At 38.6% G+C, this 23,638-nt stretch overlaps 1 protein-coding gene across 2 annotated transcripts in view; it reads left to right on the top strand.

Annotated features, from left to right (window-relative positions):
- Positions 1-23,638, top strand: part of RSPO2 (R-spondin 2) — a 146,183-nt gene that overhangs the window by 87,226 nt on the left and 35,319 nt on the right. Inside the window, exons 2-3 of one of the 2 annotated variants that reach the window (XM_008689255.2) lie at positions 8,825-8,968; positions 11,188-11,373. In XM_008689255.2, coding sequence (XP_008687477.2) covers positions 8,825-8,968; positions 11,188-11,373 — 330 coding nt within the window. Of the gene's footprint in view, positions 1-8,824; positions 8,969-11,184; positions 11,374-23,638 lie in introns of both variants that reach the window. The other variant, XM_008689256.2, reaches the window with a different exon arrangement.

Here is a 23,638-nt window from a genome sequence, read left to right as displayed (position 1 = left end):
TGCCCCAGGGCTTTCAATCATTCCATAGCCTAGGGGTCAGCAAACTATGACCCATGGGCAAAATCTGGCTTGCCACCTTTTTTGTGGGGCCCTTGTAAGAATAGCTGTTAGATTTTAAGTGGTTGGGGGAAATATCAAAAGAGGAACAATATTTTGTAGTACACAAAAATGAAAATTCAAATTTCAGTGTTCATAAATAAAGTTTTATTGGAAAGCAGCCAGCTTAATCATCTACATACTATCTATGTACAACAGAGTTGAGTAGTTTAGACAGAGATTAATGGCCCACAAAACCTGAAATATTTACTACCTGGCCCTTCAGAGGAAAAGTTTGCCAATATTGGAGTATGAAGGGATTGAGAGATTGTTCTTGTTTTCCTTGCACGAGGGTTGAATGGCACGTATACTCTCCTGTTCTGTTGGGTGGAGAGAGATGCATTTTCCAACATTTGGAGAAATTCAACGAAGACTCAGGTCTGAAGTTTATTAAACTACTCTGGTTCTACCTTAATATGAGAAGTTGACGAGTTACCAAAACAGAAGTACAAAACCGAGATGAGAGATCTGCTACTTGGTAGGAAAATAAAATTAGATGAGAGACATTAATTTGCTTTATGAGTTTTAAAAACTTTGTTATCACATTCCTTCCCTATGTTGAGGTAATCGTCCTCCCCTCTCATCTGCTTTAAGTGGTTAAAAAAGTCCCTTGAAGCACCTAGTTTTGTATTCAAGGCAAATGTGTCCAAGTTTTAATTTCAGTTATTTTGAGAATGACTTCAAATATGCATCACTTGAATATACGAGAAATGGAGCCAACATTTTTATAGTTCCTCATTGTTTGACCGCATGATTTTACACAAACCTCAGTGTTTCTTCAGATTTTTTTGTGTGGGTGGGCCAGATATAGTTGGGTTTGTTTTTTTGTTTTTGTTTTTGTTTTTTTTTTTTGGCAAGATAAAATTCTTAAACATTCAAATATTACAGTGCATCTACTAACATATTTCACAAATTTGAGTTTTGGGTATTTTTTCTTTTTTAATGAACCGTTGTAACACTGTAAAATGAGTCAGGAGAAAAAAGTTACTTTTGGTAGATGTATCCTCCAAAGTTGAAATAAAGGTCCCTTTGGCATATGAGATAGAACTCTTATAGCGACCTGAAAAACAATATATAAATTTCTGGCTGGATTCTGTTCATCCTACCTAATTGCAGCTTGATTAAAATTACAACCAAGGCCAGAATTTTACTACCCTTCTGGTCACAACCATAATGGCTACGATAGACCACCTTTAGCACACGTCAAAAATTGAACCTCTTCGTTTTACTTAAAAAGGGGCACTGCACTTTTCAAGCAATGTCTGTTGAATATTCTGTGATAACACAGTATAACGATAATTGGATGGGCTTGTTTAGCTTTAGGGAGTGATGAAATTTTTATGTGGTACTTTTCACCTGTTCTTTTTTTCTCATCTTAAATTTGGTACTCCGAACAATCATCTGATATGGTTAGGTCTAGTCTTTTCCCCTCCTCTCTGTCAGTGAAGGAAGTAGGGCATAGAGAGGATGTAATTTCCTCTACCAAGGTCAAAATTACATTTGGATCTCTGTTTTCCTAAGTCCTGGTTCCCAGTGTTTGGAGTAGATGGCTTTCTATGTAGGTAACTGATGAATGATTGTACTCCATTTCTTTAGCCTCATGACCTAAGCAAGGGTAAAGCCATTATGCTGACTGCAGGTACTGGTGTTTGGAGAGTGTCTTTCGTTTGGATGGTGCACATATAGAAGATTTATTAAAATGATTACGTATACATATGCACTTACATATCCCCTGCACGTGGAGTACCCTAGTATCGTGGTTGTGCTTCCTCTCATCCACCATCTTGGACTGTCCTAGTTGGTAAATTTTTACACTCATGATAGTTCACATTCTTTGATCACCAATTACAACATAGATACCGTGCTGAAATCTTTGCCTTTGTCAAGCCTTCTGAATTCGCTCAACAACTCTGAGATAGGAACTGATATTACCTCTTTTTATAGATGATAGTACTGAGGCAAAGAGTTTTGCCGACTTGCCCGCAGTCACATAACAGTAAATGAGCCAAGATTCTAACCTCAGATCTGCTAACCACTGTGTTATTTGAAAGGCCACTATATTCTCAACATAGTTCTTATTTCCTGCCTTTGGCTCCTCTTCTAAGTCTCCTATTCTGCACTTGACATAGTTGAATTTCACTTTGTGCTAATTCTCCTAACTAATAAGGGCAATCTTGACTTAACCCCATTCCAATGAGTTTTACACAGATTTCTACCCTGGGTCTTCTAACTTAGTAGTGCTGGTTTTCTGTGTCATCCACAAATAGTTCCATTGTAAGTATGAAACATTGAGTCCTGAAACCTCTGAATGTGTCCTTTATTTTTTTTAGGTTGAAACCTAATGAAGCTTCTAATGAACTGTGTGTAACTTAGACCATACTACGAAAAGTGTAATTTAAAATTTTAGGTCATAGTTTTCAACAGTCCCTAGTCTAATGGGATTATTGCAATAGTACATATTAGAAATGCGTGATTTTGGTAACATAAAGCTTAAAAACTTTAGTTAGGAATACATAAGCCATTGCAAGTTTTGAGAAGGAATGTTAAACAGCAGTATTTGAAGTTGTTAGAGAAGCCTAAAAATAGTTAAACAATTAAAAAAACTCTCATATTAAGTTACACAGTTTAGTACTTCCCATGTGAAAAATTGCTAACAGTCTAATTTTGAACGTCTTTTGGAACAACCTGTCCCGTGAATTTCTGTTAAAATTTTAGCATACACTGAGCAGAGAAGCTCTAGGGTTTTCCGGGGACTGGCTTGATGCCCTTTGATACTTAAAACTCCAGTCCGAAGACTAAGTACCCCTAGTGGGTGTCAGCGTCTGTTACATTCTGAATGGAAATGCTGAATGGAGGTGCCCAATAAAGGGCAGTTGGACACTAAGCAGTCAGATTTTCATGGTGTGCTAAGACAGGTTGTACCCACCCAACAGCCCTGATTACGAAGAAATAATAGAAAAGGATGCATCTGTATGTGTCTGAGGTCTTCTCTACCTCACCGATTGCTTCCCTTTCTCCAATATTTAATTGCAGTATATAGAATTACATTTTCATAGTTTAACAAAGGCTGTTTTTTCTCTGCTTTTAATTTAAGGTTTTAATTCTTTTGTTTATATGGTTGGCCATTCTGAGATATTCAGTTAACGGATGGTTCTTGTCACCTAGATTTTGGTGGGAAGATAAAACTCACTCTTCTGGTGTGGCAAGCCCTGAGAGGGCTGGGGCACCAAAGGAAGAGGCGGGGACTGGGGAACTTGGGCTTCTCTTAGTTGTTCATCTCTTCCACCCAGTTTGTCAGTTGTACTGATTGATTGTAGGTCTCTTGCCCATGACCGTTACCTCTCTGTGTTGAGCCTCTTGGTGATTTTCCCTACCTCTACTCTCTTCCTTCCTTCAGGAAACTTAATTTCCTGAAAGTGTGCACTCCCCCGCTCACTGTGTATATATGAAAGAGTAATCACAGTACTATCTCATTGCCTGCTGTGTACCTTTGCTTTTAGTTGACCAAGATCCTGAAGTGCGGGAACCTTGCTTTTTCATCTGTGCCTCTTAGCTCCCCAGCATGATGCTTGGCCTCCTGGCACTGACTTCTGTTGAGATCAGGGAACAAACCAGGTACCATCTTGGTCATGTTGCTCTCATGCACAAGAATCTATGAAGACCTCTCACTGCTAGTCAGACCAAGCCCTAAGCTTGAACCGAACTTCATTTTTATTAATTATTAAACACTTGAAATCATACAAAGTACAAGTAATTTATAATTTAACTTCCTTTTTTTTGAAATGAAGTAAAATAATAAGTGAAATTCCCCACCTCCAGCAATCTATACCTAAGTAACTATCCCCCGATTCTAATCTCCAGCTCATTCAAGCCATTCCTCATTGGGTCCATCACGTGCCACATGAATTTTCTCTGTCCTGTGATTATGAATGGAGTCATCCTGGCCAAGGCTCTGCTCTTCCCACTGTCTCTCTCAAACCTGCCCAGCTGAGGTTCCAACTTCCACGGCATGTATTGCTTGCCACACTTTGGTACCTGTGTTCTCTATTATAATTGTTTTCAGGTGTTGGACTATTTGTTCTTCCAATAAGATTTGCAGTCCTTTCCAGCAACCATGGCTTTTCTTTCTATATTAGAGCTATTTACAGGGCATGTGTAAGCAATCTCATACTAAGCATTCAGATGAGTTTTTAAATATAAAAGAATTGAGTTTTTAAATGGCACTTATGTTCGTTCACTTGGCAAGCATGAAAACTCCACCATGTGTCCAGCACTGTGTTAGAAACAAAGAATTTACAGACTGAAAGAAAAAAAGTGTAATGGCGGAACAGAAATGGGTCTGTCTTCTCTGTCTCTAATGTACACAGCACATGCCCTTAATATCTGCTGTGCGACATTGCAGTGCTTTGTGAGTGCCCCACGGCCCCCTCCCTTTGGCTTTTGCACCTCCAAGACAGGGAATGGGTATTATAATTTTATGTTCTCAGGGTCTGGTCCAATACGTGGCACATGCTCCGTTTTTGGAGAATGCTTGGAATGAACTGTTGAACTGAACTACAGTATAATTTGAAAAATGTTATAATGGAGCCTGTATGGATATCGTGGAAGGACAGGAGAAGTGTACCTACCCTATTTTGTTTCTTGGCCAGGGTAAGCTCCCCTCGCCAAATGACAGCCCCATCAGATTGCATTTGGACACAGTTTCACTTGGACAGTAATTTTACTTAAACTGATACTGGCAGTGCTTGCTTGGATTACATTTTTGAGGAGGCACTGTAATTTAGAAGCATGTAAGTTGGCTAAACCAGGGTCTTATTTCTGAACAAGGCCTTAAATACAGGTTTTTATGGAGACCCATGTTTAGCAAACTTTGGTATTCCTGTTTTCTTAAGCCGTATAGAGTTTTCTAAAGTTCATCAGTCTATTGAATGATCCTATTGGTGTTTTAAAACTCATTTATTGATAAAATTAACATAAAAATTTCCCCAGACTGTTATTACAATGGCTATTTCTGGGAAGCAGGCCTGATGTACCATTCAGGTAAATAAGAGTCTGTCTGTATCTTCTGCACCTGTCCTGAATTTTTGTTTGTAATGAGCATGTTTCACTTTTCTATAAAGGAATTAATCAAGTTGATGTGAACCCCACTTACTTAAGGATAACAAGTTGAAGAAATTTCTGGGAGCGTGGGTACAGGCTGGAGGGGAAAGCCTAGAACCGAGGCCACACAAACGGTGGTTTTCTCCAAAGCAGAAGATTTAGTTCTAGGAGAAAAAGTAGCTGAACGGGACAGGGGTTATGGACAGGGCTGGAGCTGGTGGAAAGGGTTTCTAAGAAGCATGTCAAAGAGCAGATTGTCGGGGTCGGTGGTTTATGCTGTTGCTTTGAAAAGCTTTCAGTTCGGAGGTGTTGGTGACTAGATAAATTGTGTCCATTTGGGTTGCTGTGTGTGGGCCGTCCGTGCTCTTTTCATGTTGTGGCGGAAATCACTGAGACCAGGAAGGGCAGCAGAGCTTTGGATGATGTTAGGGCTTGGTGCCAACCAAAGCTTTTGTTTAAATGTTTTGTTGAATAAGAAATATTCAGGGATTTTCCCTCTAATGACTTGAATGAAGGAAAAGCAGCCTTGAACATCGGAAACAAAGAATACTGGACAAGAGATGATCAAACAGTTGTGTATTTTGAAGGCTAAGGTAGGTTCAACATTATAAAGGGTATAATTTCATGCACATAATTCTGAAAAAATTGGGGATGGAATACTATTCCTTCATTTTTACCAGTTGGAATCAAAAGAATTTATTTCAGAACATTAATATAGTGTTATTTTCTGTAAATTTAAGCAGATCACAGTGTTTATTGAAAAAACTTCTGTTTTACTTTTAATACAAAAATGCATTACAATTATAAAAGACTCCTATTTAGAAATAGATAATTTTTAGTCTTTTTCAAAATTCCACCACCCCTTTCCCAAATTAACTTCTCTAAGCTCCTACCACACACACACACACACACACACACACACACACACACACACGTGCATGTGCAGTTTTCTTGTCCCATACTCCATATATCCTGCAACTTGCCTTTTTCTCTTAATGATAGATCTTAGAGCTCATTCTCCATCATTGCTCATAATTCATCTCATGCTTTTTCATGACGGAAGTAGTCTACAATTTGAATGTGTCAGATGTGTATTCTACTTAAATTTAAGGACAAATAATCAAGCTTTCTTTTAGCAGGATTTATGCCTGAAGAATCCTAAGGGACTTTACAGAGAATGATAGGTATTTCAGAAATTCCACATTCTATGAACTAGTGTTAGGGGCATGGAATGAAATGAGGAAAGGGAGCGACAAGTAACAGTCAAGATTAGCAGAGGACTCTGAAACATTATTTCCAAAAGCTTATTGCTATAACTTTTAGGCCAAAAAGCTTATTGGTGTAATCCGTGTTTTAAAGAAAACTCAGACTTTGTAGATAACAGCTAATTTATGAAGTGTACAGTCCTCTTAATATAAATGCTTTGTTCTCTTCACCCCTTAGTTCTGTTTTATCTTTGGAATGTTTATCATTTCTTGGAAAATAATTCAGCTTATAAGAAGGGCTGCTTGCTTTTTAAAAAAGCAAGAAAACCAACTATTTGTGGACATGATGGTCATGTATTTTGACCATGATTAAGAAGCTACCGACCAGCTTTAGACCACCATTTCATTAAAATATAGGATACAGCATTTAAGATCACAGATGCACATTTTATGGGGTGATAAACTATTCTTCTTTACCCACCATCCTCCCCAAAAGAGCAATAGTATAATTTAACTATGGACTTTCACCCACACATAGTTGGTTTTCCAGTTGTAAGTTTGGTAACATTTTACAAATTGAATTAGCTGCTTCATGGTGTCATTTAATGCATGAAGACCTGTTAGACCCCAAAGTGAAAAGTGAAAAGTTGCTGTTTTCTTTTTATAGGTCCAGAACCTTGTCATTATTAAAAAATTTAATCTGTCAACAAAATTTTTTTTTTCAGTCTTTAGATTCTACTTTTGGGGGGTGGGAATCAGAGGGGAAGAAGAACCATAAGAGACTATGGACTCCGGGGGAAAAACTGAGGGTTTCAGAGGGGAGGGGGGTGAAGGGATGGGTCAGCATAGGGATGGGCATTAAGGAGGGCACGTATTGCAATGAGCACTGGGTGTTATACACGAACAATGAATCCTGGAACACTACAACAAAAACCAATGATGTACTATTTGGTGACTAACACAACATAATAAAAAAATTCTTTTTGACTCTAATTTCTCAATATTCAAAATATCCAGTGATTTCGTGTTTTGGTTACATTTTCTATTCCATTATCTCTTTGCTTATAGGAACTGTCCATTTTAAAGCTTTTTCTCAATCATTAAAGGACCAAATACAGTAGGGGCATTCAGAGGCTTGTTAAGTGAATAGAAGTGATGCCGTGGAGTTTTTCTAGAGTTTATGTATTGTTAATTGCCATCAATTAAGTCTGTTATAAGTAATATGTCCTATAATCTGTTGAAAATCTGAGCTTTGAATTAATCCTCCAACCTTCCTTTCTTTCCTCTGCTTGCAGAGTAGAGTATATTTATTTTCACCTGTGGAAGCCAATTATCTCTGGTCCAGATGCGACTGGTCTAACAGGGAATCTGACCTAGGATACTTAGCCTATAAATTCATTCTTCTTTTTATGGTTTGTTGTAACGTGTGTGGGTTAGTGGGAAAAAATACATGTTTCTAATCTGTTGTTTCTGTGTACAGACTGCCTATTCCAAGCCAGTCAATTTGCATATGCTATTACAAATCTTCACAACAGCCTCGTAAAGTCAGTGACGTCCCTGTTTTATACAGAAGGAAATAGACACTCTGAGGCCTGTCGTTGTCCAGTGCCACAGAGCTGCTAAGAGCAGAGCTAGGATTCGAACCCAGACCTAGCAGACCTAAAAAGCACTTCTTTTTCACAGACTGCAACTAGTGAAATTGTGGTGCATTATAGAGAAAAGATTACAGATTTAGAAGGCCATCAATTTGTGGGCCTCTCAGAACCAGCTCAGCCACTCTTGGCTGTGTGACTTTCTCTTAATCTCAGGTTCCTTATTGGTGAAATAGCAATACTACTGCCCACCTTGTAGGATTATTGTAAAGACTAAATGGAAATGCATGTAAAGCCTTTGGCACATTGTAGGTTTTCAAACTAGTGACCTGCACTGCCCCTCCAAATTAAGACACCTTCTGCTGAAAGTAAATGCCAGCACTGACCAGCATTAAACAGAATGTTAATTTACTGTCCTGAAACAGAAGATACTGATTAGAGTATTCCCATTGTTTTTCATTGTAGGTCTTTTGAAGAGCAGGACAAATTTCAACCCCAGCAGCAATACAATTTGTAGTGGGCGTGTTTTCTTTTTCTTTTTAATCCTTTGTTTTAATCTCATTTGGAGTTGCAAAATTTTCTGAAGGGTCTTATGCTGCCTAGGGCCCTAGGCTGGAATGCTGTCTTAGCCTATTGATGTGGTGAGCTGTTGGAAGAGGTAGGAGTGATTTAGAATGGGATGGCATTAGAAAAACAAATGAGTTGAACACATATTTCTCTGACCACTAGAATTTTGATGGAGCTAACCGGTAAATTTGTGAGTGTTATTTGCAAAAAACAAGTACATTTCTTTGACTGAAATTTTCTTTTTCTCTTTTAAATTGTTTTTAGGATGCAGAATAGAAAACTGTGATTCTTGCTTTAGCAAAGACTTTTGTACCAAGTGCAAAGTAGGCTTTTATTTGCATAGAGGCCGCTGCTTTGATGAATGTCCAGATGGTTTTGCACCATTAGATGAAACCATGGAATGTGTGGGTGAGTAGCTTTTCATGTAACTTTCAAACTTTTATTTTAACACCTGTTTCTTGAAAAATAATGCATGCTGGATATATTCAACTTAAAAACAAATTGGTTCTCTTGTTGTTAATTAGAACTCAAAATTATTTTAGTTCTTTGCTGACTTGCTGAATTTTTTGGGCTTCAAGACATCGGTAGTCTCCTACTAAATCTTGCTACAAAATTTGCTAGTTGTATGTTGGCTAGTTCAACTATTTAAGCGCTGGTATGGTTTTATTGTCTGTAACACATACATTTCTTACCTTAAATTATTAACAACTGTTAGAGAAAAACATTTTGTTTAGAAGAAAAACAAAATTTTTAAGCAGTACCATGTGGTTAACTGTTATATCACTTTTGTTACGTAGCTTAATTATGGAGCTTCTTGTTTAGCCATTTTAAAAAATTGGAAAGAAACATTTTGTGCAAAATGGATTTTGTGGATGATTGCATGTTGCAAAAGTACATTAAAACAATGTGACTTTTACTAAATTTAGATATCTAGAATGCATAACTTAATATACACCTATATACTGTTCATAAATAATTAGGAATACACATTTCATAAATTTTATACTTTTGGAGTGTTTGAAAAACACTTTGGTATTTTTATACAAGTGATGAAAAGGTAGAGATCTATAGTGCCTACATTTTGATGAATGCCTAATGTAATGATTCTAATCTCCAGGTGTAATGGCATTGTCCGCACACCCACTTGCACCCCCGCCCCCAAATTTTGACATATTATACATCTGATATGATCTATAACAGAATTATGTATTATAAAGGAGACTTTCCATCCCTTAAAATGGAGACTTAAAAAAAATAAAAGAACTTCTTTTCTGCAGGAATACTGTTGGAAGAGTCTGTAATTATATATTTGAAGGTTTGCAGAGAACACATTTAAATGACAGGTTTTTGAAGAAATGTGTACTTATGTTCCTGTTTATGTGGGGGTTCATACATTCATACAGGTGACACCCTATTAAAGTCACTAGAAGAGGGGCGCCTGGGTGGCACAGCGGTTGAGCGTCTGCCTTCAGCTCAGGGCGTGATCCTGGCGTTATGGGATCAAGCCCCACATCAGGCTCTTCCGCTATGAGCCTGCTTCTTCCTCTCCCACTCCCCCTGCTTGTGTTCCCTCTCTCGCTGGCTGTCTCTCTCTCTCTGTCGAATGAATAAATAAAATCTTTAAAAAAAATAAAGTCACTAGAAGAGAATATTCAGAATGTTGAATTTGCTTTTGAGAGGCAAGACCCACACCCATTACAAATGTTAAGTGGAAACTCTTACAAAATCCTTAAATATAAAAAATTACAAATAGAGTCCTGTGTACTTCCCTGAATAAAAATCTTCAACAGCTTTGAAAAATCTCAGAGTAATCACGATGCCTACTGAGATCTGAGATGCTAAAATATTGTGTGGACTCCAGGCCCTGGGTCCTTATCTGCTAGTTCTGAGGGACATTTTAATGGTGAATTTGGTGAGAAGGTTTAACTTTGCATATTTTTATCCTTTTATTCTCTACCCCAGAGGTTTGGAGGATAGCTGACATTTCTACTTTAAGAATTTGCAAAAGAAGATGCTAAAAGCTTTACATATAAACAAACATTTTCAAATATCTGGCTGTACCGGATTATAGTAAGATAGAGCACCAATTTAGGGAGTAAGAAGTACATATAGTGGTTTCTAGACTCCTATTGAAAGAATTGAGATAACCAGAAAATGCAAAATAAACTCCTTGTCTTTTTCACTAAGTACTGACTTCCAAAATAAAACTAACATATTTGTGAATTACCACGGGGGCATTCAGAATTAACATGACAAATCTTGTCTTCTGTCATGGTTTGAAAAGAGGATCTTCTGTAGGTTTGAGCTATTCAGTCTTTTAAAGGCTATATATTTCAGCGTCTTTAGACTGGACCAGTAGCAGTCCTTCAAATAATGAACTAAGACAAATACAAAGTAATAGTTTTTAAATTACTTATGTGGTAGTTGCTTCTTGTCGATGAAAGTCACCCTGTATTTCAAAGAATTGAAGCATCCAAAAGGGGAATACAGGTCTTTGTGGGCTGTACAACTTAATTTATCTGCAGAGGGGGGATGTGGAGAAACACAGCTATATAAATTTGATGGCAGTGGAGCAAATGGATACCAAATTGTTATCTGTGTTTGTATTTTTTTTTCTTTATTAGAAGGATGTGAAGTTGGTCATTGGAGTGAATGGGGAACTTGTAGCAGAAATAATCGCACATGTGGATTTAAATGGGGTCTGGAAACCAGAACACGGCAAATTGTTAAAAAGCCAGCAAAGGATACAATACCATGTCCAACCATCGCCGAATCCAGGAGATGTAAGATGGCCATGAGGCATTGTCCAGGAGGTGAGTTTCGAGAATTCCTGTCCTGTGTGGGCCTTGTGCTTTCTGACTTCTCCTCCTTCCCAACCCCACCCCCCACCCCCAGCCATAGAGTGTCCACAAAGGAAACCTAGTAATAACATCAGTGACAGGGGAAAATTTCACACTGTACTTACTTAGAGACAAATGCTTAAATTGTAAACAATATAAAGTATTTCATTTTTATGATACCTTGAAAATGATTTAGAAGAGTACCTGACAAATGAGCTTTCTAAAATGAGATTTCTAGAGGAGTGTGAGTGTGTGTGTGTGTGTGTGTGTGTGTGTGTGTGTGTGTGTGTGTGTTCCTGCTGTACCATAAAAGCGGGTTCTTAGGAAATCAGGCCTTTGCAGATGTTGCTCTGAGGGGAGCAGCCAACTTTCAGCTGAGAAGAGTTTAGATTAGAAAGGTTTATGAAATCCGTAAAATCATCTGCTCTGTTACTAGTTGAAGATGACAACTTAAAATAAACTTGCCCAAACCCTGGAAGGAAGAAATGTTGTCTTAATGTTACCGCAATTCATCGGTTCCCTTTGTTTTGATAATAATTTGTAGAAAACAGCTACTGGTATGTGTGTGTTTATTCATGTCTTTGTAGTAATTGTGCTGATTTGCAGTAATTATTCTGTAATAACAGGATTCGGCCCATTTACAAATTAGGAGAAGCGAACGTAGCTCAGGTGCCGGAGGAAGCTGAGGCAGGACGGGCACATGCAGTTTGTAGCATGGTCACTGTGGTTCTGGAAGCATGAGCGCTTGTTACCATTCTAACACTGGCGGGTGCTACACTGCCAGATATGAAGTGGGGATTTTTCGAGTGCACACAATAGGAGAACAGAAAAGAAAGTGGTGTTTGGAAAATTGCCCTTGAAAAGAATCAAAACGTTTGTTTGCCTTCGTTCTTGCTGTGGGTGCATAGCTTTCCAGCTTTGTGGCTGTAGCCCAGAAAGAGAATATATTTATATTCCTCTTATGCTTCCGTATGGGGATGTTTGTGATCCATGGAGGAAGACAAAACTTTTAAGACTTGAAGACTCCGGTCGGCTTTTGAGAACTATTAGATCCAGATTCAGAAGCTACTATTAGGAAGGCAGCTTTTCCTCTTGAATTAGTTTTGCTTTTCTTTGCTGGGGCTTTGAAACAAAGTTTTTTCAGGTCTGCTTTTCACTAACAAGGATGGTTTTGTTCAGTTAAACTGAGTATTTTTCAGTCAAAATAAAAGAAAATATTTTCTTACAAAACTAATAAGCCACTTCTTGGATAGCTGAGAGCATTTAACCTGCAACCCTGTGCCTAAAAACAAACCTGATGTATTCAGGTATTGGAAATAAAGACTTCCTTTGTTGTATATTGTTTATGTAACTACCCCCCACCATCCTCTTCCAGCAATGTGGTCCCCCAATTGTGGTTTACGTTAATAGCAAAAATTAACCTGAAAACGCTCCTATAACACACATGCTTGTGTGTAACAAGACCCAGCACGTTCCCCTCCCCTCCAAAATTATTTTGACCTAGCCCCAGTCGTGCTTGAGAATTTTGTAGATAACAGCGACATTGTTAACCTATAATGTTTATTGCATTTTTATGTTTTTCTTTTGCTTCCAGCAATAGTATACTGTCTTCATAGAATATAACCTCATACTGTCAGCAGTTGAAATTATGTCAAAACAAATGTTTGTGTCATCTGCTAATAATCTCTTTTTGACAAGTGAACCAGTAATGAACTCTGATTTAGTTCATATTTAGGTTGTATCAAATATTACTTATTAGGAGAGAGCAGCTGTCACTCTAATCCCTATATCTACATTTTCAGTTGAATAAATTCAATTTTTATATAACCTTTAAAGTTAGTAGGTTTAAAAAGCTGAATCAGAATTTGTTGATTGTTCTGTTTTGTAAAAAGAAAACTAAAATAGAATTATTTTAATGGAAATGGAAAGTTACTCCAGTAAAAAAAAAAAAAAAACAAAAAAAAACTTCTATTTACAAATGTAGGAAATGAAAAGTAGAAAATTAATTTTGGAACTTGAGCAGCAATTGATAAAATTGGCATAACTTCCAGTGGAGTATCCCACCTTGCCTCAGGTGAGAGAGGGAAAAGTTCCTTTCTTCCATAGGTCATGGTGATTAATGGAAGAATGGAGAAGAAAACCACTTTATCCCATTTACATCTTGACTTGATTTCAGTGATCTGCTTTGACAAACCATGCAAAAACGTAGTCGTAATCAGGTTGGGAATACAGGCATTTTTCAGATCTTTTCAACATATGTATGGATTTCTCTCCTGTTGGAGCCAATCTTAACCTGATTGCACACAAATGCAGCCTTAGCCTCCTTCACACTAAAGCGCCAGCACATTAAAGTCAGCTGCTTTTGATTACCGGAAGGCATGAGGTAGAGGTCAGCGAAATGGGATAGTCACTAAGTGTATAAGATATTAAGCTGAAATCTATTAAAAACGAGACAACAAATGGCTATAAGATAAAAAAAAAAAAACAACAGTATAATATTTTAGCTTATTTTAAAACTATTACGTGCTTATTTGCTTTTTAAAAAAAATATCTGGCAATATCTTAAGTCGTGGGTTGATTTACACTTGAAGTTACTCGGTGTTCATTCCCATTTTCTTCTTGATTAGTTATCTTTTTCTTTTATTTCTGATGACCTACTGGTAGAGGTCTTTGGGCTTTGCTGACACTCATTCTGGTCTGGCAGTCACGAGATCTGGGTCTCTGCACCCTGTCAACTCATTAATTCTGTGACCCTTGGCAAGTCACTTAACCTCTCTTGGCCTCTATTTCCTCATTTGTAAATTGAGGGTATGGGGGGGGGGTTGCATTTCTAAGATCCAGTCCAGTTCTAAAATCCAATGATTCTAAGACAAATTGTCAAAAGATAGTGGCAAGTTCTGTGGTTGTCACATAAGCCCAAGAGCCTTGTTCATGACAGAAGGACTGAATGCTTTTCCAGTAGCTGTACCATGCATTTGCCAAGCCTTTCACATCTGGCAGCTTTTCACCCTCATCCTGCCTCCTCACAGGTAGGCAACCCTCACAGACTAAGCAAAACTCCTTAAATCTGCCTGTGACCTGTGGTTTAGCCACAAAGATAGTAGAAGGCTAGAGAAAGAAAAGAGAGGGGATCATGAAAGACTGTGATAAAAAGAGGCAAACAGTGAGAGAAAAAGAACAATGGGTGTAGGACACCAGGGCTATTTAAAGAAAGGACTACTTGAACATGAAGACAGTACTCCTTACCCATACCTGTCTTCCACTCCCCTTGTTTCCACCTGAGCATGCTAATTTATAGAATTCATACTGTAGGGACTAATGTATTCTGTTCATATATAACCTGGAGCTTCAAATGGAAGGGATTTCTAGTCTGAACCAGGTTGTACATTAGGTAATCTCATAACTTCAGATGGAGATGGAGGTTGGCAAGAAACATAAAGTAGGATGATCTAGTAAACGTTTGAGATGGGAGTGTATTATTTTATGTAGGGTAATCAGGGATATTGAGGGAATAACATTGGATCAGAGATCTGAATGAAGGAGACCTGAAGAGCTAGGGAAGGATTTTTTTTTTTTTTTTTTTTTTTTTTTTTTAGGTGTTGACGCAATGGTTGGTTGTGAATGCCCTTGATTCTCCCAAATTACATTAGGGAAGAGGAATGAACTACAATCTGGGAAAGCTCTGACTGGTCCAAGGTAATACATAGCAAGTTTCTAGTGGTAGGGCCGAGAGCAGAACTAATGTCTTGCTGCCCTGGAAACCCAAGTGTTCCTTATTCCTTATAATAAAAATCAAAGATAAAGCTAGGGTTGTACATTAAGGAAACCAACTTTAAACTGTTTCTCCCCCAACCCAGACACATCATTTTAGTTTTGCTCTACAAATACTTTTAAAAAACCATGGCGCCCTGCCACTACCACCCCCTCCCCATATCTTCCAACTTGAAATAGTAAAACACACCCTGAGAGTCCTTTCATAAACACCAAAGTATTGAACCACTAGCTTTGCTTTGATTCAGCAGCTCCTACAAAGACTTCTTTAATTTTAGTGTTATCGGTCCTCATTTTGTTGGGGGGAGAAAGTGTGACTTTCAGATTATTCTTTCCATCATTAGTGTTTTGGAGTCACCCTCTTGGTTAGCCCCTGAGGCTACCTTGTGTTGAGTCACATTCAGCCCTCACCTCGTTCCCTGGCCTGCACGGCACCTTTGGGGATCTGAGTCCCACCTCCACATTTCAGGCTGTGTGCCCAGCATGGCTTTTCTCTCTCTGAACCAGTCAAGCAATCAGACTGATAGTGTAATTTTGGTGATGCTTTGACATACATTCAGCTAGCTTTCTGTCTCTGTTGCTTGTGGTTGCCTCCATTCACTGTGCCACAGTTATTTCTAACATTATGATGCAGTTCTTTAAGCCCTCATCAGATTTTCTCAGAACCATGCTGAAATTTAAACGTGGAATGTGCTACTATAAACTATTTCAATTTGAAAATAACTCATTCCTCTTATGAGATATTACTTGACCCTCATCTACTTTTTTTTTTTTTTAGAGCGGCTTTTAACTTGATAGGAAACAAAAGAAGATATTATTTAGCAACTTAGAAATGTAATTTCTGCAAACATCTACTTTTTAAAGGGCAATAGTAAAAAGACCCCTCTAATCTTTGTTTTCTGGATATAAGCTGACAGCAACATGCGGACTAGGTATTAGATAATAGAACTAAAGACGGTGTGGATCGTGATGGATTGGACTGAGAGCAGGAAATAAGCACATTTGCAGGAGGAGAGGGTCAAGAAAATAGGCTTTAGACATGTGTTCTTTATTTCTCTACATTTTGTTTACATTTGAGTTGCAATTTATGTGGTCTGTTTTATACATGGCAACCTTATGACTAGTTTGGAAGAGAACGGATAAGAGAGAAACCTCTTTTGAAACTTTCAGAGTTGTCAGGAACATAGGTACTAGGATTATTCTAGGAAGAAGAGAGCATCTAAAGAGGGAATTCTTGTTGCCTCTCTGTTTGCTAAATACTTTATTATTTGTGTTAGTCCCTTTAAGCAAATTTTACTGTATTTCCCAGGTACTCTGCATACATGGCAGCTAATAGTAATGTTTATGGAGATTATAAACTGGGACAGTCACCCATAAGCAGCCACATTTTAAATGCTAATGTATACTTATTATATAAAATCGACATTTAACAAAGACCCACCTGTCTCTAAACGTTTCGCTACAGTGTCCAAAATTCCTGCTTCAGTGGTCCAAACAATGAGCCTCTAGGCAGTGTCTTGGGAAGTGTTCCCACCCTCTTTGCCCCCTTCCTAATCCCTTTTTAATTTTTTGAATTTGTTTCCTGACAAGTGGATAGGATATCACCATTGGGAACTATTGGTACTGGCGGTTGTGTTTTTGTGTTTGTTGCTTTTTAGCAGTGATTTCTTTCAGATTGACTCATTCTCACATTTCAGGGGGTAAGGGTCAGGAGGGGAACAGAGAAGTGGGCCCTAATGCAGTACGCACTGGAGAAGATGAAAATTTGCGATGGCAAAACTAAGTACAGTCTTGGACATAGACCTTAAAATCTAAGGGTGTGCGAAGCACTGATGACTTGGAGTCTGAGGGAAGGGAGAGAAGACCCGCTCCTCTGCCAGTTTCATTTTGAGCCTGTCTTGGTGCCAGCCTTGCCTGCCGGAGGGGCCGGGGAGCGAGCGAGTGAAAGAAGCCACACGTTTGTGCCGCGCTCTACAGCTTCCCAGCCGGGGACTCCACTAGCCTCATTGAACTGCAGTCCGGAGCAACATGTCCTAGGCTCTTTTATGGGTACTTGTAAAAAGGATTTCTCAACTGCACATGCCACCGAAGGCCTGATGTTCTATGTGTAACAAGGCAAGGACAGCAAAATTCCAAAGGGGCCTTTCTCTTATGAATTTTACGCAGCAGTAAGCTACTCTGATCTTAATGTAAAATATATAAAGCAATTTTTACAACACTCTAAAATAAAAACAACTCTAATAGGACACACATGGTGTCAGTGGTTAAGTTTTTTTCCCCCTCTTCCAGGGGACTTTTTCCCCCCTTATGAGATAAGAAAGCCTGAAGTATAAATCCCCTAATGGTTTCTTAGAACAACTTACTTTCCTCATCAGACACCTCTCTCGAGTCTTTAAATGATGTTGATAAAGAGGGTGCAGGCAGTTTACTCGTGGAGATTTCCTGTAAATACTTAGCCAGCTACTAGACTGACCTAGAGCTGTAGTCGTGGGTATCGTCCAGGATCAGGAGGCAGAAAGAAAACATTTCAATGGAAATAATGACAGAGTTTTACTAAAATCTCAGCATGACTCATGTTGTCATCATGCAGAAGTGGTTAGGATGATAAAATTACTCTGTGCAATAGAGTGGGGCAAAAAGGTTCAGGTGGCAAAAGTTATTACCATTAATTTAAACTAAAAATGTAAAGGCAGTAGGTTTTGCTTTACAATTGACCTGTTTATATAATACTTGGACTTCCTGTTTCTGTGTGTCATTATTATTTTCTTCTATTTGAGGACTTTGGAAACTAGAGAATAAGATACTTGTATAGTCAAGAGACATTTAATAATTGATGTTATGCCCTTATGTCTATTAGTCAAAGGATTTAATAATAACAGTGTAAAAAGATATTTAATAACATGTGAAACCCTAACGAAATTTAAACATTAGAACTAGGAAAAACTTTAACAGGAGCTTAGGACTGATAAAGGAAATAGACCATATGAATATATGTTGGTTGAAAATATTGAGCCAAAAATCTGACTTTGGGTTTCCTACCCAAGGCAAAGGGGAAAAGTAGATACAGCTCTTTCTATCTTAATTTCAAATAAATGATTAATTATAAAATACAAAATAATTTACTAATAGCTCCTAGGGGGAAAATCCATATACATATATATGTATATGCACAGAACATACATACATAAACATATTTACATATATGCATAAGTGTGCATATGAATGTATACATATATATATACACAAAAATGAGTACTCATTCCACCTTTTTTTTTTTTTTAAGATTTTATTTATTTATTTGACAGAGATAGAGACAGCCAGCGAGAGAGGGAACACAAGCTGGGGGAGTGGGAGAGGAAGAAGCAGGCTCATAGCAGAGGAGCCTGACGTGGGGCTCGATCCCACAACACCGGGATCACGCCCTGAGCCAGAGGCAGAGGCCTAACCGCTGTGCCACCCAGGCGCCCCTCATTCCACTTTCTAACACATGAAAGTATGTGTATGTGTGTAGGCAGGGCGGGACCTGCGTCATAGAATTAGTGATTCTCACAGGAAACACTTCAGTTCCATAGAGAGAGAAACACTGAACAGATTTCTCAAATGAGGAATCACATCCAGAGTAATGAATGGTATGGTGTACAGTGTCTTTACCAATATCCGTATCCCCAGTGTATGTTTTCAGAAGACAGAAGGCAGCTTGGGAGCATTTATTCTCAATGTAAGCTGAAGACATAATTGTGAAAGTTGCCTCTATTGGTCTGGGCAATATGGAATCAGGATTTATTGACTTATCAGTTGTATTTGAGTACAATTGTCTAGTAGGTTCTTTTAGTAAATACTGAATACATTTAGAACTTCATGGTATCTAGAGAAAATGTGAGTTTGTATCGAGGGTCAGTTATCCTTTGAACTTGTCGATAACTGTTGTGTCTTTCCTATATAGTAAGATGTTCTTAAGCAAGATCGGGAGTTGCAGGGGTGCCTGGGTGGCTCAGCTGGCTAGGTGTCTGACTTGATTTTGGCTGGGGTTGTGATCTTGGGTTCCTGAGATCGAGCCCCAGTTCATGGTCCTCACTCAGTGTGGAGTCTGCTTGAGATTCTCTCTCCTTCTCCCTCTGCCCTGCACTCCACTTGTGATTGCTCACTCGCTTGCTCTCATGCTCGCTCACTCTCAAAATAAATCTTTAAAAAAAAATCAGGAATTGCATATTTAGATGAGTTATTTCCAGCGATTATCTCAAGCCTTGAACTAATATTTTTAATAACCTTTTTTTGTTTTTTGTTTCTTCTCCAAGGCTGGCCTTCAATTATTTTAATCTGAAAACTATTTGATACGAGAGAACCACATAGATTTTGAGTAAATGCTTACTCAGTGTAATCGACTTTATTAAAATATGTTGCCAGGTATCTTCTGATTTCTCTTTTGAGTCTACTTCCCCAATATAATTCAGGCCATAAGTTTGGGACTGAGTTTCTAGCCAACCCATCATTTTCCCATTGCCATGTCTGTAGGTTCATCAAATCAACTATTTAAACAACTGTTAACTCCTATGTTCTAAAGAAATGGGCAGACTGAGTGATATAAACAGAAGAGTTTATAGTCTTCTTAAGGAAGAAGAAAATGCACATTACAAAATAACAAAAGAGGCAAAGTTGAATTTGTAAACATAGGCAATGTTACGGGCTCTGATATTATAGAAAATATCATTTTTAGCTGTTGTGGCCAGGAAATGCTTCCTGAAGAACAAGCTTTATATTAAAGGGGGGTGGGGTGGGAAACTTGTTTAAAAAAAAAAAAAAAGGAAGAGGAGATCATTTTAGACTGAGAGAACATTGTGGAGAAAGATGTAGATGCCAGAGTGTGCCTTCTGTGTCCCAGAGAGCGTGAGCACAAAAGCCTGGCTACAGCTGAGTTTGTCAGCAGCAGTTAGAACAGTTCCAACAAAAATATAAGTTGCGTACTGATTGTGAAGTGCTTCTATGGAGAGGACAGGACTTTTCATTTTACCTCCTCTACAGTGGAGAGCCACGGGGCACTTGAGCCTGGAGGTATTTTAGCAGAATGCTGGCTGAAGATGGAAGTGGCTGAAGTTCTGCTGGTGAGGCGGAAGGAAGTAGACTTCACATCCCAAACTTGGGGCAGGGCATTCAGCAGAGTCTGAGTTTGGGAGAATTACCAGACAATACTTACGGGTCTGATGTTTACGCATTTTTCTGTTCTGCTTGCTTTTCTAAAGAGTGCAGGGTTTTGTCTTGACTTGCAGTCCACTGTGACCCTCATATCTTTTTCTGCCAACTTTCTAAGCCAAGCTGTTCCCCAGTTTGTATTAGTGCAGTCTATTTTTGTAAAAATCTAAGCACATTTTGCACTCAACCTAACTGAACTATATTTACTTTCTAACTGCTACTTTCATTTGCCATTTACCAAGACCCTTGGATGTATTATTCCCTATTTTCTAGCTTATGATGTTAGCCTCCTAATGGATTTCCCTTGCAAGCCAGCTTGAAGTACTCTGAAAATTTAAAGTATACCCATTAAATGTTATTCAAATCAAAGACTAAATGTTCCTACGAGGCCCAATTTCAATGGTATAATCTAAGGTGATTTTATCTGGCATGTTGTGTTTTAGCTGCTGCATGGAGTGTTGGGTTGAGAAGGATTCTGAGTTAAATTCTGGGTTTGGGGAGAACTGTATAGTTATCAATTTGGGGTGTTTGCAGCATAGAAAACAATGTATTGCATATTATCCCTAATTCTAATCCTTTGACTCCTCCTGCTCTTGGCTTTCTCTTGCCTTCCCTCCAACCTCCCCAATACACACTTGGATGTCTTTGACAAAAATTCATCTAGCTTCTATTTTATACCTCTAGTAACAGCAGAGGATTGTATATTGAGGGGGGGGAGGGCAGCATGGACAAATAGAGGAAAGAGTCTTAATTTGATACACCCTGGCTTTCATCACTTACTAGTTGAATGACATTGGTTAAATTAATTTCCTGAAGTTTAGTCTTCTATGAAATGGGGATAACATGTTGCAGGATCATTGTTAGGAGTAAATCAGCACATATGCAAATAGGTTTTATTCTACATTTTGCTGTGATTCTATTAATTCTCTATTTCCACTCTTCCTATGACTGGATTACTCTTGACTCTTTACTTTTCTTTGATTTCTACCCATCCGTGGCTTCAGCTATCATTCAGATGTGAAATCATCTTCCCTTTGTGCCCCAATCCCAGTTTGGCTGTCGATGGCCATCTTTCCCTAGACGTCTTGCCGGCACGTCAAACCAAGTGTAGCTAAAACATACTTGGCTGTCTTTCCAGAACCTAATTTCTCCCGGGATGGCTATCCTTCCTAAAGGCGTCTCTAGCCTCCCAGTTACCCAGGCTCTCAGCTCTATGTTTGTGTCTCTTCTTTACATTCAGACAGATTAGTACTCAGATCTTTCCTCAGCCACCTGAAAGTATACAAACTTGAGAAACTTACTTAATCTAAGCTTTAGCATCTATATTATGGGGATAATAGCAGGTGCCTGCTTCACAGGATTGTCATGAGGATTAAATGACATCATTTAAAGTAGTCAAGGATCAGAAAATGTGGATTGTTATTTATTTTTTTAAGTAACCACCTGCCCAGCTCTGTTTCTCCATTGTCCATTCATCTTTATTTCTGTGGTCTCCACTTTTATTTATGTAAAAGATTGCAATAGCCTTTCGTGGGCAGAGAGAGTATAGGTTAATTTATATTCCAGCTAACAGCTGTGGCAGCACATTCCAAGCTGGACTTGTTCTTCATTTACAGTCCAATCTAGGTGGTAAGATGGAAATGTTAAATTCTAAAAATGGCTAGGACAGCCATTGGGTATCCTGATGAGCACAGGACCTAGTACAGAGCAAGCCTCCAATGTTGAGAAGGATGAAGTTTGCAGGATGACTTGGACCGGTTAATGCTGGCTGAGGAGGTGAGACTTCAGAATACAGACTAGGAATCAAGGGAGGATTTGAATAAGTAAAAATGAGTTGAGGGTGAAGGGGGAAGAGAGGATAAGCGGAAGTGTGACAAAATGGAATTGTGTAGAGGCTACCATTAAATAAACATGGAGAATCTGTTGAAACAACACACATAGTAGGAAGCAAATGGGAAAAACTGGGGTAAAAGGTGTAGAAATAAGAAGGAATGAGTTCAGCAGATACTTCAAAATCAGTAAGAGGAGGTTGCCAAATTAAGCCTCATGGATTGACTAGTGCCAGAAGAATTTGAGACTGACAGAAAAATTATCACAGGGAAGAGGAAATCTCTGCCCATTTGTGGTGAATCATTTACAGACTGCAAGTTGGGTAAGTGGAGTATTCAAAAAAAAAATGAAAGCCTGGGTATAGCATATGATACATAGTTTATAACAGCTAGCCGCCTGAGTGATAAAGTAATGAGCCCAAAGTTAAGAACATGGGTACAGATGTTAAACAAATTCAGTGACGTGTGTTGCCTCACTGTACCTAAGGATGTTTTTGCTTTGGAAATTCAATTTCTTAAACCCATTTGTAACAGTAATTTAATCTTGAGGAAACTTCTAGAAGGAAAGGGAACTCTAGACCTAGAATTTAAGAATGGTCAAACTCCGTCCCTTGCAGGAAAAAATAGTGTGGTTGACCCTTGAACAATGCAGGGGTTAGGGGCACTGACCCTCCACACAAAGTCCATGTTTAACTTCGGACTCCCTAAAAACATAACTACCAGTAGCCTACTGGTCACTGGAAAGCCTTACTGATAGCATAGCTGATTAACGCATATTTTGTCTATGTAGTATATACTGCATGTTTACAACAAAGTAAGCTTCAGAAAAGAAAATGTTATTAAGAAAATCATAAGGATGATTTACAGGGCCGTACTGTATTTATTTTTAAAAATCCTCGTGTAAGTGGATTGGTGCAGTTCAAACGTGTTGTTCAAGGGCCAAGCTGTGGTTTCTCACAGTTTGGGAGGAGGCCTAGCAGGTTAGGGATCTGGCCGCTCGACCCTGCTTGAATGAGAGTAACTTTACTTTTTTCTCCATTACATTTTGGGGGTTCCGCATGGGGTTTCATTTGAAAAAAGAGCATATCTTCCTATGAAACAAAACTTTCAGATGTGCTCCTTTATATCCTTTCCTCTGCGTGTTTGAAGTTGAGGCGCAAAGGAGCCCGGCGAATCACCCAGGCTCATGGCAGATGGTAAAGGCAAAGCTTGGTTCTTGCTTAGACATCCAACTTAAGAGCTCATCTCCCACATGGCCTCATTGTCTCCCAGCCCATAATTATCTCTGGCAATTCCTCAGAGGTAATACAACTAGGATTGTTCATGTTATCACATATACATCCTCCAGGGTGACTGGCCTTACATTTTTGGAATAGTTTCTCTTGGAATGGTAGTGTAACACCAGCACGACTGAATTCAACAACCTATCCACTGTTTGCAGCGGACTCTGC

This window comes from Ursus maritimus, unplaced genomic scaffold, assembly GCF_017311325.1.
Source record: "Ursus maritimus isolate PB19 unplaced genomic scaffold, ASM1731132v1 scaffold_9, whole genome shotgun sequence".
Classification (NCBI taxonomy): Eukaryota; Metazoa; Chordata; class Mammalia; order Carnivora; family Ursidae; genus Ursus; species Ursus maritimus.
Note: the sequence above shows the minus strand (reverse complement) of the source record. Positions and strands in the feature narration are given on the sequence as shown.